Here is an 18,143-nt window from a genome sequence, read left to right as displayed (position 1 = left end):
TATAACGTCAAAATAAAACTGTTGCCTTTACTAAAACCATTTTTCTTGACTCTCACTTTATTCTACAACTTTTCCTCTACATTTTCGTATATTTACAAAGTAATTTCTAAAAAATAACCGAGATAGGGCTCTTCAAAAAAACTTTTTCTAGTGATAATTCTCACCATACGCCGGCAAATCGCTCTGTTTCTTACCCTCTTTTCTATAAATTTTTTCACCAACTGGACTTATTTGTTTTTCATTGTTTTATATATCAATATTTAGAGAATTTTGTTGGCTTTCTCATAAAAAATAATCCATTCGCCTAACTGTTATAGCTTTTGAGCTACGAACAATAATGTTGACAACGGTAACATTTTTTTCGTTTCAATCAATTTATAACGTCAAAATGAAACTGTTGCCGTTACCAAAGCCATTTTTCTTGACTCTCACATTATTCTTCAACTTTTCCTCTACATTTTCGTATATTTACAAAGTAATTTCTATGAAAAATAACCGAGATAGGGCTCTTCAAAAAATCTTTTTCTAGCGATAATTCTCACCATACGCCGGGCAGAGCGCTCTGTTTCTTCCCCTTTTTCTATCAATTTTTCACCAGCTGGACTTATTCGTTTTCCATTCTTTTATATGTCGATATTTAGAGAATTTTGTTGGCTTTCTCATAAAAAATAATTCATTCGCCTGACATTCATAGTTTTTTTTGAGTTCTGAACGAAAATATGAAAATAAATAAAGATTTTTTTTTTTTTGCAATAACTCACATTTTTTTGTATTTAGAGGGCTGGGACTCTTATTCTGACTATTCCACCATAAAATATAAACATTTAGAAAAAAGGACAGCAAAATGAACGTTGTTGGCATAAAATTTATATTTTTGCTGAATTTTCGAAATAATTATTTTTTCGCACTGTCGAAGCGCTCCCAGACACATCGGGCTCATGTGCCCTCAGTGATGTGATAACTATACAGATATGAAAGGGTTAAGAGTAATATTAATAAGAATAATAGTAAAAATTATAAAAATAATAATAGTAATAAAGTATAGTACAGTACTATGAGCTGGACTGAGACCTTTCAGCATGGCCACCCAAGGTTACACGCTCAGCAGAGAGATCACCACTCCATGTTATTGATGCTCTATGGGCTGTACAGTCATGATCAAGTCTGAGGTGACATGATTTTTTTTGTATCATCCAAAATCTGACTCAATGTAACATTGCCAAGTGGTGTTAAACTTTTTTTTTTTTTCATTTCCAATGTCATACATGTCGACAAGTTTGCGAATTCACAGCTAGCACTATTTTCCCTATGGTTGTATAAATATGATCCCTTTTATGCTCTGTTATAATTTGTAACTCATGTGTTTTGAACTTTTGTTTTTTTCATTGCTTAGCTCAAAGCAGGTGTGATAAGGTTAGCGGCACCGTCAATGACAGCGCACTTAACATGCTCCTCTTGCTGGTCAACATAGACCTAATAAGCTCAACAGTCGTAACAACATTTCCAGAATAGGAATATGAATTACAATAAGTTCTTTTTGAATGTTGAAGTTTTAGGCTGTGTTCAAGCTGCCTGTATGTTGCAAAATGATTTATATGCTTAAAAAAATAATCTAAGCCTTCTGAGATGTAATCTCTGCTACTAAAGAATTTATTTGTAGAGATTACCTGTTCTTTGAGGAGTAAAAGATGATGATGATTTTTATTATATGGAGAAGATGGCTGTTAATCATAATATTTAAATGCACATGGTGTAGGGAAAAAAAATTATACAAATTTTTCTGTACCTTCCATGGGAAGTTCAAACTGACTATGTAAAGTACAACCCTGTGTGGGGCCTCCTTTACAAGACACCTGTAAAAATATGGTAATTTTACAAAGTTATACATGTTTTTCTAATAATTTATTAATTAGCTCACACATCATAACAGATAAGAACTAAAATCAGTAACAAATTCTGAGTATATTTATCGTAAAATATTTACGAGATTTACCGAGGTGGGGAGATGCAGTACCTTTTTGTGAGGTAGACATGTTTTTTCTAATATTTCTTTGCACTTTACTTTGAAAATTACAATTATATTTGAAGTATCATTAAAGATAAAAACTAAAACCAGCAACAATCCCTGGGTAAATTTATTAGCAAAAAAAAAAAAAATGTTCCAGAGCTATGGAGAGGCAGTACATACCCCATGAAACCTCAAGGCTGACTGACATACCTCTCTCCCGTACTGAGCTAATGCAGTTGTTGTAAGCCATTTATGGCCCCTTGAAGTGCCATGAACTTTTTTCCTGCTAATTTCATCCAAACCATATGGCGCACAATTTTAATCCTCATAAGAGTAAGCCTGGCATTCATTCAAAACCTGATATAGTTCCTCATATGATCATGACCGCCCAGTAACAGTTAAAAACCAACTTATGAACAATTCAGGATACAAATGGCCGTCTGGAACATAACTTGTTCGTAAGTAGGGTAGTGACTGTATACTTTATTAAGTCCCGTGCCCACACCAGGAAGATTTGGGTGAGTGCTTTATAGATTTTCAATGAAGATATTCAGTGGAAAACTGTAGCTGCATGTGCATGCTCAGCATCAAATCAGCAGACAAGTGTACATACACAGTAACATGCAGTGCATATATACTTTTTATATTTTATTACTCCTCCCAATATTGTTGCATTCACTACTGAATTCAACACCTTACAATATCCTCCTCAAAACTTATGATAGAATGATGTTACATAGGTACAGCTTTCGTGAGGGTAGGACGTGTCTGTGAAGTGCTCTGTGAAAAGTGCCTGACTTGCGTGATGTTCAAAGTGAATATGAGGAAGGGGAAGGAAAAAGAGAAAATAAATACTGTAGAAATTAAATCAAGTAAAGGGAAGATCAAACTATCATACTAACATTATCTCATAATTATCGAAGCAGCACGTAAAGATGGAACACTAAATAAAATACTAGAGAAGGATGAGTCAACCCAAATTGAGAGAGAGTCAGCAACCTGCAGACATTGCTCTGTGGAAGTTGATGAGGAAGGAACCTACTGTGAAATGTGTGACTTAAATGGTTTTGTTATGAATGAATGCTTGGGCATAGAGGTCAGATACACCCATACTTCTTAGTGATAACATATTGTACATCTGTAATAACTGCAAGAGGCCTGAACAAAGAAATCACAAAAAACTCATTGACGATGAACTTGAAGAAATAAAAGAAAACACAGAGATATTAACAAAGTTGATTCAGGATTTGGCTCAGAAAACTAGTGACGTAATGATCAACATAGATGAAATCCAAAACAAAATTGATAATGTTGATAAAAATGTAAAGACCATGACAAACATGGACAAAACTTATGCAAATCACTAAAGACAAAAAAAAAAAAAACTTTGAAAATCACAGAAGACAAAAATGTGCTTTTACTGGTCAAATCTACAAAATATATTCATCAGAAATTATTTCCGGTTTACGACGATGTTCGGGGTTACGACGCCGTCGAAAACGCTGATCACTTCAAAACGGCAGAATAATCATAATGAAAATGCACCCAAAACATTAAAAGTACAAATTATGAGTAAAATAAGGGCGCCAGTTGAAAAATAGGTTAAAACAACAAACAGAGATGGACACTTATTTGTAAGATTTCCAGACAGGAAAAACTTAGAAAAGGCAAAAATGGAGATTCAGAATATCAACAATATATCAGTACATGAGAAGGGCAAACTTAAACCAAATATTAAAGTAGTCTATGTCCCGAAGGATGAAGACAACATTGTCAGTAACATTGTAAAGAAAAATCCATGGATAGGTAGCCTCATTTCTGAAAAGGGCGACCTGAAAATTGTAAAGGAAATGATAGCCAAAGATAACAAATATAAACACTGTATCATCAAATGCACACTAAAAATTACAAAAGGCTATCTATGATAGAGTTGACAAATTGTGTACACTGTAAAGCCATTGCAAAGTGTTCGACTGTTACATGCCCTATCAATGCTATAAATGTCAGGAATTTGGTCACAGCACAGGAATTGTAGAAATGACCAAGCTTGCCCTAGATGTGGTGAAAATCACAAATCAGATGAATGTGCTAGCAACATCTTCATGTGTAAAAATTGTGTAAAGAAAGGTCATAGTGATACTAAACATAAAACATATGATGGCAATAAGTGCACAGTATATAAAGATTATGTGTCAAAGTTGAAAAATAATACGGATCATGGCTTTGACTAATAATCTTCTATGCGGTTTAATAAGAGGAAAGCAAATTTTTAAAAAAAGAACTAAAGACTCTCCTATCCTGCAGGAGCTACAGTACTGACGAGAAAACACTGAAAGAGTTATAAAACATAAGAAGCACCTTATTTTGAAAACGTACAAGGTCCCGCCAGAGAGGGAATTATCCCTGTGGAGGGCTATATATAAAACCAAAGTGAAACAAAGTGAAACCAAGGTGTTATCCATAGGCATTTGTATGGTGTCTAGGTAATTTTTTAAAAGGTTAATTTGCAGCTTGTCGTTTGATTTTGAGTGAATTAACGATGAAGGTTGATGTATTACTGTATCGTCATTTCAAGATATATACTGTATGAAGCATTAAGTTTTCAACATTTGCAGGTGTATCATTTGTCACTAAACATACAAAATTGTTTTACTCTTCACAGTTAAATACACTGTATGAAGCATTAAGTTTTCAACATTTGTAGGTGTATCAGTTGTCACTATACATACAAAATTTATTTACTTTATTTACTCTTCACAGTTAAACAGACTCTACAAGGGGACCATCTTTCTCGTGCAATTGGACGGATAGCTGGTAAAGGGGGCAGGACCCGTTACACCATAGAAAATGTAACTCGCACACGTATAATTCTTGCCGATTCTCGCATTCATATTCTTGGTTCTTATCAGAACATCCAGGTTGCTAGAAGAGCGATATGTAATCTTATTCTTGGTAAGTATTGCTTCTTATTCAGTATCTTTTTGCTCCAGTATGTCAAATTGTACCAAATGGATTATCAGGCACTTGTAAATCTGTGAGAATATAACCAGTTATTATACTAAAAACAAATCTCATGATGAACTGCATGTGGATGGGCATAAGCTGTTTCCCAGAATTTTTGTTTTCATTGCGGTGGTGTCTTTTATCTATGTAAAGAAAGAAGTATTCATGGCGAGTTTTAACTGGTGTCTTCTGTGTTGTACACTTTCTGCCTGAATTCCTACAAGGTCTAAGTCTTCATTTATGCTATTTACCATGATATTTGGGCCTTTCTATCAGTCTTCATTCAGCTACTTCCATACCTACTACTTTCTTAGCTTCTCATATGTTCAAACCAACTGAATCTTTGAAATCTCTTCAGTTTCCAGCTGCTGGTCACTATATTTTTTTTAGCAACTTCATTTTTGAATATTAATCTTATTGATCATTTTTGAATATTAATCTTATTGATATTCTGTTGTCCCCTTACAGGAAGCCCTCCCTCTAAGGTATTTGGAAACCTCAGAGCTGTTGCAGAGAAGATAAAAGATAGACTTTAGTTCTTGTTATAAGTAGTTTTGGTTATATTTTCCAAAGATGCTCATATTATTATTGTAAGGTGTTCTGGTATTCGTGAAGTTTTATACAATATTCATAAATATATATTTAAATTTTCCTTATTGTTAAATAAAATTAACCCTCTTATCTACCATGGTCATAATTATAGTTGACTGTAATTGAACTGTGAAGATATTTCAGAATTCGATGGTGAGGAATTGATAGCCAAATAATTTTCTTAGATTTTCTATATGAAAGAATTTCTTATTCTAAACATGACAAGGAGGTTAATTTCATTTGCATGAATGTTCAGTATTGTCATGAAATAAATAAAAAGCTGAAACTCACATTTTTCTTTTTTTTATATACAAAATCATACTATGGTGACTTCTTTAAAATATTTTACCTCCACACATATGAGTTTTACCTCCACATTTTTTAAACTATGGCTAAAAATGAAATAAATGCATAGTTTGTTTTTTTTTTCAGCATTTATCACAACCTTGTCATAATTTTGGTTTGAATGACATAACTATCTTGGACTGTACAATTGTTTTATTAATTTCATCAACAATTTTCTTCAGATGATAAATATTATAATTTAAATACTACTATTCCTCATTTTTGTGCTCTCCACATTCAAATCTAATAAAATCTACAACTTCAATATTCTCTTCTTGCAACACTTCCCTACAGTTTTTGAAGGATCAGTTAGGAATTCTTGGTGAACAAGAAGAGTTTCTTCATCTGAGTTTGGAGCTTTGGGGTCATCAAGGCTTCCAATGGTTTTTGGGTTCATACCTGTAAGGAAGGTGAAGTTAGTTAGTTAGTTATAAATGATTTGTTTAACCAGACCATAAGGTACTCTTTCAAAAGCAAAATACCAAATTTTTAAAATACTCTGCAGTAATCTGCATTTTTCTAAGATATACTAACCAATGCCTTTCAATTCAGAAGTATTGCTTGGCATGAACTGAAATGGTCAATGATACTTTGTAACGAGGTGTTTATTAGAGGTAGGTGGGTTAAGGTGGGGACCTCCCACACCCATGTCAAAATTCAGCACTTTTTCCTTCAGCATCAGGGACTACATGGGAGGTTTTGAGGTGGGACTATGATGAAAGGCTGACCTAATACGTCAGGCTCTCATTAAATAGTACCATGGCTCGCACCAGACACAAAGCATCTCCTCTAGCTACCCACTAACAAATCCTTCAAGAGAGGGTACCATGAGATTCTTGAATATCTCATTAGACACTAATGAGTTCTGAATTTTGCCACAAATTCATGAGCAAGAACGGGAGGAATCATCTCCCCCAGTAGCAGGATATAGCTGTTGGTACACCTCATGCGGTACTGTAGGCATTACGTAAGGTTTATTGCAGCATCCATTAGGCTCTTAGCTGCAACCCCTTTCATTCCTTGCACTGTACCTCTATTCATATTCTCTTTCTTCCATCCTCTCTTAACAACTGGCTCATAGTGCAACTGCGAGATTTTCCTCCTGTTACACCTTTAAAACTTTTTACTCTCAATCTCCCTTTCAGCACTGAATGACCTCATAGGTCCCGGCACTTGGTCTAAATTTTATATTCCATTCCATTCCAAGAGGAATCCCCAGCCATCTAAGATTCAGTAAAGAGGCTATGCAACTTGCCAAGAAACTACAAAAGCTGGCAGAAGTCTTGAGGGTGTGTAAAGCTGCAGAAGATAAGTCATATCCCATCCTGGAGGCTAAGGCTACAAGTTGAGCAAAACTGTTCGAAACTCCTATAAGCATTGATAACTAGTGAGGAAGAGAGGTCCTTGCCCTTTGGTTGGAATACTTGGTTTAAGGTAGAGCAATAGGCTTCACTGCACAGACAGACGAGCTAGTCTCGACAAGGGTGAATGAGCAATCTACAATCTGCTGCAAATTAGCTCCAACCAGAGAAAGAATTCGTCTAAAACAATTGGAGAAGATGGTCCACTCCCTGGCTATCGCAACATGTGGCTAACAGAGAAGACTGGGCTAAAATTGAATCTCTGGGTGCCTCAACCATAAGAGCTAGCAGATCAGGATACCACTTGGCATGTGACCAGTGAGCACCTACCTGGGTTATCCAAGAAGTGGACAAACATTGAGTGAGATCAAACTAACGAAGAGAAGGTGCAGAGACCCAAATGTCCCATGACCTGCTGGAAGGCATTTTTTAAGGTATCCTAAGGATATTGAACAAACAACAGATCAGGAGCTTCCTAACACTCGAAAAGCCTTTCTACATGCAAAGATAAAAGCTGGTCTTCTAAAACATTTCTTCTACCTTCCTAGAATGTTCACTGATAACAGTAACTGTTTGCGTTCATCAACTAAATGGAGTGACCATCACACCAACTCAAAATGTTGCAGCTACTGGCACAGCAAAGATTCCCAAGATGCTGATCTTCTCTGTTCTCATATCTGAAGCAGAGAGATCTCCCTTGTGTGCACTTGACCTGAGAACAGAGGCATCTTCAGAGCTGGGGAGTTCAATGGAACTCCCACTAGAACACTTCACTGTTTGTTTCCCTGCTAGCAGGTTCTGGAGACAAAGACTGATACACTTCTATGTACTTCAAATTCCCATGAGAGAGGGTTGGACATCAGCAATGATGGTAAAAATTGGTGAAAGCAGAGGACTCTGGTCCAATGTCAAGAGGTATCAAACTGGGTCATGCTTGAAATCACAGACAGATTTCAAGCAGGGGCACCTTAAATAAAGGAGAATTCTCTGACAGTAAAGAAGCAGCAGCATGCAATGTGTAAATGTTGGTCCTCTTCTTGCTTATGTAGCAACTTAAGACTTCACATAGGGCAAAGGCATGTGAATGACTGAGGCATCATCTAAAGAGGTTGCTTCCTTTATGACTGGAACAGGGGAGGAATCGAGACAAGGCCTTAAACTAAGGCGTCTGAAGAAGCATAAACTGACATTCTCAGAATATGGTGCCTGTAAAAATCTCTTCTGGGCAAACAGGAAGCACTGATACACATACCAATTATGGCAACACTTAAAACATAAGCTGAGGCAAGCACAGAGATGAATATCTGGAGAGAAGAAGAGCCATAAGTTCTACACACCCTGACAAGTATGCCTGCATACTTATCAGGTGTGTAGAACTTATGGCTCTTCCTTTGTTCTCTCCAGATATTCATCTCCTGTGCTTGCCTCAGCTTATGCAAAGTGTTGCCATAATTGGTATGTGTATCAGTGCTTCCTGTTTGCCCAGAAGAGATTTTACAGGCACCATATTCTGAGAATGTCAGTTTATGCTTCTTCAGACGCCTTAGTTTAAGGCCTTGTCTCGATTCCTCCCCCTGTTCCAGTCATAAAGGAAGCAACCTCTTTAGATGATGCCTCAGTCATTCACATGCCTTTGCCCTATGTGAAGTCTTAAGTTGCTACATAAGCAAATGCACAGGACTATACATAACAGCAACCTTTGGCCTGTGCTAGTAAAACAAAATCATTTAACATAAAACTTACAAACTAACAAAAATTCACAATCACTAAACGCATGAGAATCCTACCATAATTTCAGGAATATAAAACAACAGAAGTAACAGTAATAGGTTACAGTGGAGCTAAGAGCACTATATAAAACAAAAGTAAAGATCAACAGCAATAAGTAGAGGCTAACAAGAAATTAGTACACCATACAATAAATACAACTCCCACAACCCAGCAGGAGAGAAATTCACCAAAAAATTGAGCATGAGGCAGGGATAACAGGCTCCTGGTATGCATTAAGAAAAAGTTATCTTAACATTATAAAATTAAAATGCATTAATTGAAAATTAGTGCACAAAATTAAATTTCACAATGGTGAAATAGCATAAATGGTGTAAAAATGGGGGACAGAGATGGAGTGACAATGTTCACTATGGAGTCATGCAGAAGAATGAGGTGTGAAGCAGAGGCTCATATGCAGGTCTGGGCATGCACAGTGGGACCCCTAAATCTAAAATTATGCAAACTAGTGCAAATGGCCTTCCAATGAATGGAAAGTGATAAATGATGAACAGGGCTGCACTGAGAAAATCAGTGTTCAAATGACTAAATATATTGAACAAATGATTACTTCTAGCTGCTTATGTTGATACAAGAGAACATTATTCTCATGGAACTAATATAAATAGTTCAACCAAACCACTGTGTCACAATTCTAGCCTCTTGCAGAGCAATCAAAAAGTAATTATTTTTAAGGAAGTGGAAAGTGAAGTTGTCCCAGAAAGTTTGACTGACAGATGAGACAACCCCAAGAGAAACCGATAACAATTACATAGCACAGCAATGTAGCTAGTGGCTGAAAGGAAGCTGCAATGAATTATAAATCCCAAGAGTATTATTACCATTATTATTTTTGGACAAGAGGGCTGATGATATTAGGTTAGGTTAGGTAGAGGTAGAGGAAGTCATGAATAAGAGATATGGGAGGTGGGTAATCTGACTGATATATCAGAGGCTAACAAAGTGGAATCAATGATGGCTAAAGAAAAGCAAACCTTAAATTAATGATGGGATCACTGAAGAGATGATTTTAAACTTGCGTACTTTTCTGAAGAATATGGCATAAACGAACAAAATGCAATGATTGGTAATTGGAAGTAATGGGTATGGTACCAAGGAAAGGTGACTTGACTGAATATGGTAACCAAAGGTGACCTGACCATATGTGGTAACCACCGAAGCATTTTGCACTTGTAGCAACTGTAATGAAAATTGGAAGGTGATGAAGATAAGTTATGTGAAGTTAAGAAATCAAAAGCTAATAAGACATCAAAGGAAAGCAATACAGCTGTGGCTGAATGAATGCTACGATGAACTTTTGGCATTTTAGAGTGTGACATGCATGGCACATATAAATGAGGAATAGTATTCAAAGACAATGTAAGAGTAGTTGTCAAATAGGGAAGACTTTTTGCCAGAAAAGGAACAAACTGAAGTTACAAGCAGTGCAAAAGATAAACGAACAAATATCCAGTTAAAAAAACAAATTTTTTAAAAATGATAATGTGGTTATTACAAGATGGAGAAACATGTTAATTTTTTTAACAAAATCACATGCAAAATTAAATCAAATAATAACCAAAAACATATATGACTGTTAGTCAGAAGCACTACTTCACAGTAGATATATATAAAAACATGAACCCTGATATGATTAATATGATACAGTATTATGTACTATTGTTATATGTGAGTGATAACTTATTTTAAAAAAAAGGACAGTATTTTGACAGTTTTTCCCACCTAAAAGAAAAGTATAAAGCAAAAAAAATTAACTGGCTTATCTATTTAATGTCGAATTACTGGGGTGTAGACTTTTATCTACCATTCTTCCAAACTTACCTATAACATGTATACATAACTGTCTGGCTACATCAGTTAATGTACCAGAACTTTTAAGTGCAAGAATTGCACAAATTTTCCTAAAAGTTGTGTTGCATCAGGTGGACTAGGGTGACTATATCCAACAAGCTGCACACCATTAGGGGCAACTAATCGTGCTGCTCTGGGTAGCTCATATTTTCTCCAATGATGCCAATGGCAAGTGCAAGATGATCTGCTAAGGTTTTACCATCACTGACCACCATATCCCTTAGCTGCTCTTCTGATACAAACTCTGAAAAATAAAATTGATAAAATAACTAGTTAACCTATAAAATTTTCTGATGAACCACACAATATAAACAAAACAGCAATAAATTATACAATATTGTGAATATAAATTAGTACCTCAACTAATAGACTTCAACTTATCAGATTCAAGTCGAGTAAAAATTAAAATATTTTGTACTTAATGGAATACCGTACAGTAAAATGGTAGGTACGCTAGATTAGACATTGTCTAAACCTGTAAGCCAGGGTTCTTTGTTCTCAGGGTAAGTGACCCATAATGCCCCACTCTGTGATCACTTGGTTGGTCATTCGGCATCTGTCAACTCCACCTTTATGTTTTTGCATTTGCAAATAAAGTACCTGTATGTGTGGTTATGTTTTCTTGTTTGTTAAAAGTTCTAAATTACAGTTTATGGTATGGTTCCATAATGTAATGTACTTGCAGTACATTATTAAAGTTATACTTAAAAGAAATTTCTTTAAAAATTGACTGTGTCTATTCATCTCACACTCATGTGCCCTTAAATTCTCTCTCTCTGTCTCTCTCGTATTTTTATTGACATTTAGTGTTGTACTAATACTGTACATATATTTTTTAGTCAGTGTATGTATACATATATATACATAGTGTAAGCATTGCATTAGAATAAATACAATGTGCTGTACTCTCTTTTCATAAAAATTTTTTCATAAAGAATTTTGGATTACTTATGAAAAAAAATGGAACCCTTTACAGATGGACAGGAGCAGGTAAGGTCGATGAAAAAAAGTGAAAAATCTATTAAACATATAATTTTTTTACTGTTACTATGAATGAAATGTTTCTGATTTATGGCCTTCACCTGCCATTTTGCATTCTTGGCCTATGCAAAAGAATGAAAAGGTGCTAGTCAAGAGCCAGAAACTAAAATAATACGTTTATGAAATCGTACTGGTGGGCTTACAGAAATTGTAATTTTGGCGGCAAAATATATATCAGTGTGGTCTAGCACTAACATCAACTCAGGGCTCAGAAAATTTGACTTTTCCACCATAAAATCGGCAGTCAACAGTTTGATGGAAATCAACTGAATAAGTGGTTTTTTGATGAATTAGATGTGCTGAACAATTTTTATTCTATACCTTTTTTCATATGGAAGCAGTGGTTAGGAATATAGCTTACTCCACTGTTCTCAAAACTAAGCCAAAAGTTTATGATTTTTTTGTATGGCTTGCATTTTGTGTATTTTTCATATGTATTTTAAGGTCAGAACTACTGTAATCAGCTACATTTCTTTAAGGCTGTATTCTCCAGTACTGACATAAGTTATTTTTAGAAGCAATTTGTTTTGCAGATAAATCTCTGATATTACATGAGTAAATCTTTTAACCCTTAAACGCCGACTGGACGTATCGTACGCTCGACTAAAATTGTCTGTTGGGTGCCGAGTGGGCGTACCGTCGTCGACTACATAAAATTTAAACCGGTCAACTTTGACTCGACCGAAATGGTCGAAAACGCAATTGTAAGCTAAAACTCTTACATTCTAGTAATATTCAATCATTTACCTTCATTTTGCAACAAATTGGAAGTCTCTAGCACAATATTTCGATTTATGGTGAAGTTTTGAAAAAACTTTTTCCTTCGTCTCTTGTGATAACTCGGCGAAAATTTCAGAAATTCTTTCGTCATTTTGTCGTAATGTTTGCACCGATTTATATTAGTCGTTACATAAAGTTTTATATATGGAAATGTGTGCAATTTCATGTAGAATACAACTGAAAATAACTCATGGTTGTAGCTTCCATCAGTTTTGAAATATTTCCAGATAAATCACGATAAGTGCCAAAATTTCAACCTTCGGTCAACTTTAACTCAACCGAAATGGTTGAAAAATGCAATTGTAAGCTGAAACTCTTACATTCTAGTAATATTCAGTCATGTACCTTCATTTTGCAACAAATTGGAAGTCTCTAGCACAATATTTTGATTTATGGTGAATTTTTGAAAAAACTTTTCCCTTACGTCCGCACACGGTACCTCTGCCGAACATCTCAGAAATTCTTTCGTCATGTTGTTGTAATGTTTGCACGGTTTATATTAGTCGTTACATAAAGTTTTATATATGGAAATGTGCACAATTTCATGTAGAATACAACAGAAAATAACTCATGGTTGTAGCTTTTATCAGTTTTGAAATATTCCATATAAATCACAATGTGCCAAATTTTCAACCTTCGGTCAACTTTAACTCGACGAAATGGTCGAAAAATGCAATTGTAAGCTAAAACTCTTACATTCTAGTAATATTCAATCATGTACCTTCATTTTGCAACAAACTGGAAGTCTCTAGCACAATATTTCGATTTATGGTGAATTTTTGAAAAAAAAAAAATTTTTCCTTACATCCGTGCGCGGTAACTCTGCCGAACATCTTGGAAATTCTTTTGTCACTTTGTCATAATGTTTGCACCATTTTATATTAGTTGTTACATAAAGTTTTATATATTTAAATGTGCGCAATTTCATGTAGAATACAACAAAAAATAACTCATGGTTGTAGCTTTTATCAGTTTTGGAATATTTTCATATAAATCACGATAAATAGAAAAAATTCTACTTTTGGTCAACTTTAACTTGACCGAAATGGTTAAAAACTGCAATTGTAAGCTAAAACACTTACAGTCTAGTAATATTCAATCAATTACCTTCATTTTGCAACAAACGGGAAGTCTCTAGCACAATATTTCGATTTATGGTGAATTTTTGAAAAAAACTTTTTTTTTACATCCGCGTGTTACGAATTCATGCATCATTGTGATAATATTTTCTCTGTGTTGCTTTGATCGGTTTACAATTTGTTATATACCAAAATCATTGCAATTTAGTGTATAATACAAAAAAAAAAAACTTGTTAGCTTTAACCGTTTTGCTCACAGCACAATTTGTATACAATTATATATGGAATTTTTTTTTCGCGGGCTGTCATATATTTCAATATTTATATATGATAATTATATCTTTTCATTTCTGATGGTTGCATACTAAACTTCAGACAATGACAAAAAAAGGAGCCAAAATGAACTCTTAATCTTAAAAACTAAGCGTGCTGTGATTTTTTGAAAAAACTTTTTTCCGCTTAGTGCTAACTCCCCAACGCCGCCGGCATACGACAGACACTTTTGTAAATAGAAGCTCGGCGTTAGAGGGTTAAACTGAAAGATAATTACAAAATACCACTCAAGATAGGGCATTACTGTAAACAGGATTCTCATACACTACGAGCTAAGTGAGTTGGCTCCAGGGTATCAGTATAGTGTAAACTATACGCCAATCTTTGTTACATACCTGATTTCATTACTTATCAGGCCTGACTACCAGATTGCCTGTTAAGCTGAAGTGCCAGTATACAGCGTAATTACACCAGAAAGAAAAACGCAATATGAGAATTTTCAACATTGGATATTCTTCAGAATTTAAAGTAATTGTTGTAAAAACAAACTTTTTGTTTTACTCATACTTAATACACTGTACCCTGAAAGGTGGAATCAGTCTATTGATTGAGTTTTTGCTACTGACGAAAGAATACAGACACTTTCTTGTGTACTTTCTTCCTACCATAAGGGTAGCCCTTACTTCATCAGTTCCAAAAGTTATCCTGTGCTTTAGCAATAAAATACTTACCACAAGAGATACCAAAAGGACAGTAACAATACTAGACTACCTTTGGCAGCTTCGCTTCTGCTAGTGCACTCACCATGCACACAGCAGTTAACAATTGTATAGCTAAATGCAGAAGTGAAATTTTCTTTACTGAATTCCCATTCAGCACTAGCAATAAACGTATTTGTAAAAATTACATTTTTATGAGAAAATAAAGTTTTATATATATTTACCAAGCAATTGCGTAGCTACTAGCTTTCTACACGGCAGTCTAACGAAATTCAAATCGCTTGTGTAGGTGACAGGGTCCCGTCCACTTTCGGGACTGATAGGTACAACTCAGCAGAGAGGATCAATTTGTTTGATGCCCAATGTCCATTGAGGGGAGGAGGATGGGCTCGATTATGTAATTGCTTGGTAAGTGTATATAAAACTTTATTTTACCGTAAAAATGTCATTTTTATATAAGTGACTTACCAAGCAATTACATAGCCGATTCGATATTGAGAGGAGGTGGGAATCATGGACATGTTCTAATCCAAAACATTAAGAAAGATAATGACTTTGAACTAGGAAGGTTGCTAGCATTGGGTCAATGCTTGTTGTATCTTACCTGGTAAGAGAGCTGCTTCAGGCGGGTACTGCCTCTGGTCGGCGCTCATCTTAAACCTGTAGAGGGTGTGGCAGTACAGTATGGCCAAGAGTTGTCCCTACTTCAGTGGGTACTTTGCAGCCATGGAAGTTCACCGATGGCTGACAAAGACAAAAATAACGCCCTTGCCCTGGGCATAGACAAGAATAAAAACACAACATTGTCACCTACAACCAAAATTAAAACCACCACCCCAACCATTAAAAACTGGCGGGTACTCCAAGTATGCTGTGCCCCAGGCTTCCCTTAAACTCAACGACCTTACAACAAGGCGAGGAGACAGTAGAGGGACAGACAGCCCCCTATGCCTCCTTTCCCAACACCATGCCAGCCTCGGATAAAGGGTCCAAAGTACAACAGTTCGTTTCCATGTCTTTAAGATAATGTGAAGCAAACACTGATCTACACTTCCAAAATATTGATTGTAGAATGTTCTCAATAGATATGTTATGTTGAAAAACCATAGACATTGCGACAGGCCAAACCTCATGAGCTTTGACCTTAAGGGAAGGTAAAACATCTTGAACTTGAGAATGCACTTCTGTAATCAAACTTCTAAGGAAGAAAGAAAGGTCATTCTTTGACAGAGGAAGTGAAGGGTTCTTCATTGAGCACCAAAGCTTGTCGGAGGGCCCTCTGATCTTTTCTGTCCTCTGAAGATAGTACTTCAAGGCTCTCACAAGACAAAGAAGTTTCTCTTCTTCCTCTGGGCTGAGGATGTCCGTTAAACTCTTAATAACAAACGAACGAGGCAACTGCTTGGAAACGTCCTCATTCTCGGCGAGGAAACCAAGGGAGAGAGAACATACTGCATTTCCATTTGAAAAGCCTACTCTTGTAAAAGGCTTGCAGCTTGCTAATGCGTTTGGCAGTTGCTAATGCCACGAGAAAGAGTCTTCCTAGCAAGATTCTTAAAAGAGGTCAAGCTGAAGGTTCGAAAGTTGAACTAGTAAGCCACTTCACAATGACATCCAAATTCCCGGAGACAAATCCAGGTTTTCTAATTTGGAGGTTTCGAAGGATCTGATGGGGTCACTGAGGTCTTGGTTGGGTGACAGATCCAGGTCCCTATGCTTAAACACCGAAGAAAGCACTGACCTATACCCCTTGATGGTGGAGGGAGACAACTTCCTATCAGCCCTCAGGAAAAGTAAAATGTCAGCTAACTGGCTTATAAAGGTTTCAGAAGATGAGATGTTATTACGTCGGCACCATCCTCTGAAAACTGACCATTTGGATTGGTAGAGCCCTGCTACAGGAAGATCTTCTGCACCTAGCAATAGCTTATTTCAGTCAGGGCCAGAGTGAACAATCCTTGATGGAACCTGAGGAAGTGGGGCTGTTTGAGCACTGACTGTTTTTGTGGCAGGAGTCTTGTGAAGTCCACTAACAGATGCAGAAGATCCGGAAACCATTCCTTCCTGGGCCAGAACGGAGCAATCAGGGTCATTGAGATGTTTTTGTGAGAGAACTTGTTGATCACCTCCCTGATCAATCTGAAAGGTGGGAAAGCGTAGACATCCAGGCCCGTCCAGTCCAACAGCATGGCATCCATTGCCCATGCGAGAGGGTCTGGGACTGGGGAGCAAATGAAGATGCAGACGATTTTTCGATGTTGCAAAGGGGTACACAGCTGGCGTGCCCCAAAGTTTCCAGAGATCATCGCATAAGCGGGAGTCCAGGGTCCACTCCGTCGGCAAAACCTGATTGCAATGGCTCAATTCGTCTACGAGGATGTTCATTTTTCCCTGCACAAAGCGAGTGATAATCTTCATCTGGTACTGCTCCACCCAGAGAATGAGGTCTCTCACCATCTCGTAGAGAGTGAGAGTGGGTGACCCCTTGTTTGCGGACATAAGACAGCGCCATGGTCTTGTCTGTGTAAACTGCTACTACTGTACTTTGCCGCAAAACTAGAGGAGACCCAGGTGAATGGCCTTTAGTTCCTTCACAATGATGTGGAGAGCTCTCTGATCTATAAACACATCCCTGAGATCTTCCGACCCCTTAGAAGGGCTCCCCAACCTAAATCTGAAGCGTCAGAATAAAATTCTAGGTCGGGGTGCAATGGCAGAAGAGACTTCCTTCTCAAAATCTTTCTTTGGACAACCACCATCGAAGGTCCATCTTGATCTCTGTGGAGATGGGGAAAATGAAGGAGTCCGGTTAGGTTTTCCTGCTCCAGCATGCTTTCAGATAAAACTGAAGAGGCCTCATGTGAAGCCTGCCCAACTTCACAAACGGTTCTGCCGAGGCCAAGGTCCCCAGCAGACTCATCCACTATAGCACTGAGCAAACTCCGAGGTCTAGGAACTCGTGGGCAGTCTGGAGACAGGAGTCGATCCGTTTGGGAGATAAACTTTTAAAAACCCGAAAAGTCTGAGTCTAGAATCATCCCTAAATAGGGAATCTTCTTTGTTGCAACTAATTGCAACTTGTGAAAGTTGACTAAAATGCCCAACTCCTGTGTCAGGCGAAGAGTCTTGTTAAGTCCTCCGTGCACTTCTCCTCCAAAGGAGAACAGAGCAGCCAATCATCGAGATAGAGACAAACGTTGACATTGAGAAGGTGAAACCATTTCCCAAGAGGAGCAAGGATTTGAGTGAACACTTGTGGGGCTGTGGACAGGCCGAAGCATAAGGCTCAAAACTGGAGAACTTT

At 36.8% G+C, this 18,143-nt stretch overlaps 2 protein-coding genes across 3 annotated transcripts in view; one reads left to right on the top strand and one right to left on the bottom strand.

The window, feature by feature from the left end:
* Positions 1-6,212, top strand: part of l(1)G0004 (lethal (1) G0004) — a 28,539-nt gene extending 22,327 nt beyond the window's left edge. For both annotated transcript variants that reach the window (XM_067083796.1, XM_067083798.1), the window contains exons 6-7: positions 4,769-4,960; positions 5,480-6,212. In XM_067083796.1, the coding sequence (XP_066939897.1) occupies positions 4,769-4,960; positions 5,480-5,547 (260 nt within the window). In that variant the 3' untranslated portion in view covers positions 5,548-6,212. The remainder of the gene's footprint in view (positions 1-4,768; positions 4,961-5,479) is intronic.
* The window catches only part of LOC136826581 (elongation factor Ts, mitochondrial-like), a 33,952-nt gene continuing 21,891 nt past the window's right edge, over positions 6,083-18,143 (bottom strand). The window contains 5 exon segments of the mRNA XM_067083795.1: positions 6,083-6,236; positions 6,239-6,346; positions 10,918-10,989; positions 10,992-11,090; positions 11,093-11,193. Of these exon segments, the coding sequence (XP_066939896.1) occupies positions 6,157-6,236; positions 6,239-6,346; positions 10,918-10,989; positions 10,992-11,090; positions 11,093-11,193 (460 nt within the window). The 3' untranslated portion in view covers positions 6,083-6,156.

This window comes from Macrobrachium rosenbergii, chromosome 41, assembly GCF_040412425.1.
Source record: "Macrobrachium rosenbergii isolate ZJJX-2024 chromosome 41, ASM4041242v1, whole genome shotgun sequence".
Taxonomy (NCBI): domain Eukaryota; kingdom Metazoa; phylum Arthropoda; class Malacostraca; order Decapoda; family Palaemonidae; genus Macrobrachium; species Macrobrachium rosenbergii.
Note: the sequence above shows the minus strand (reverse complement) of the source record. Positions and strands in the feature narration are given on the sequence as shown.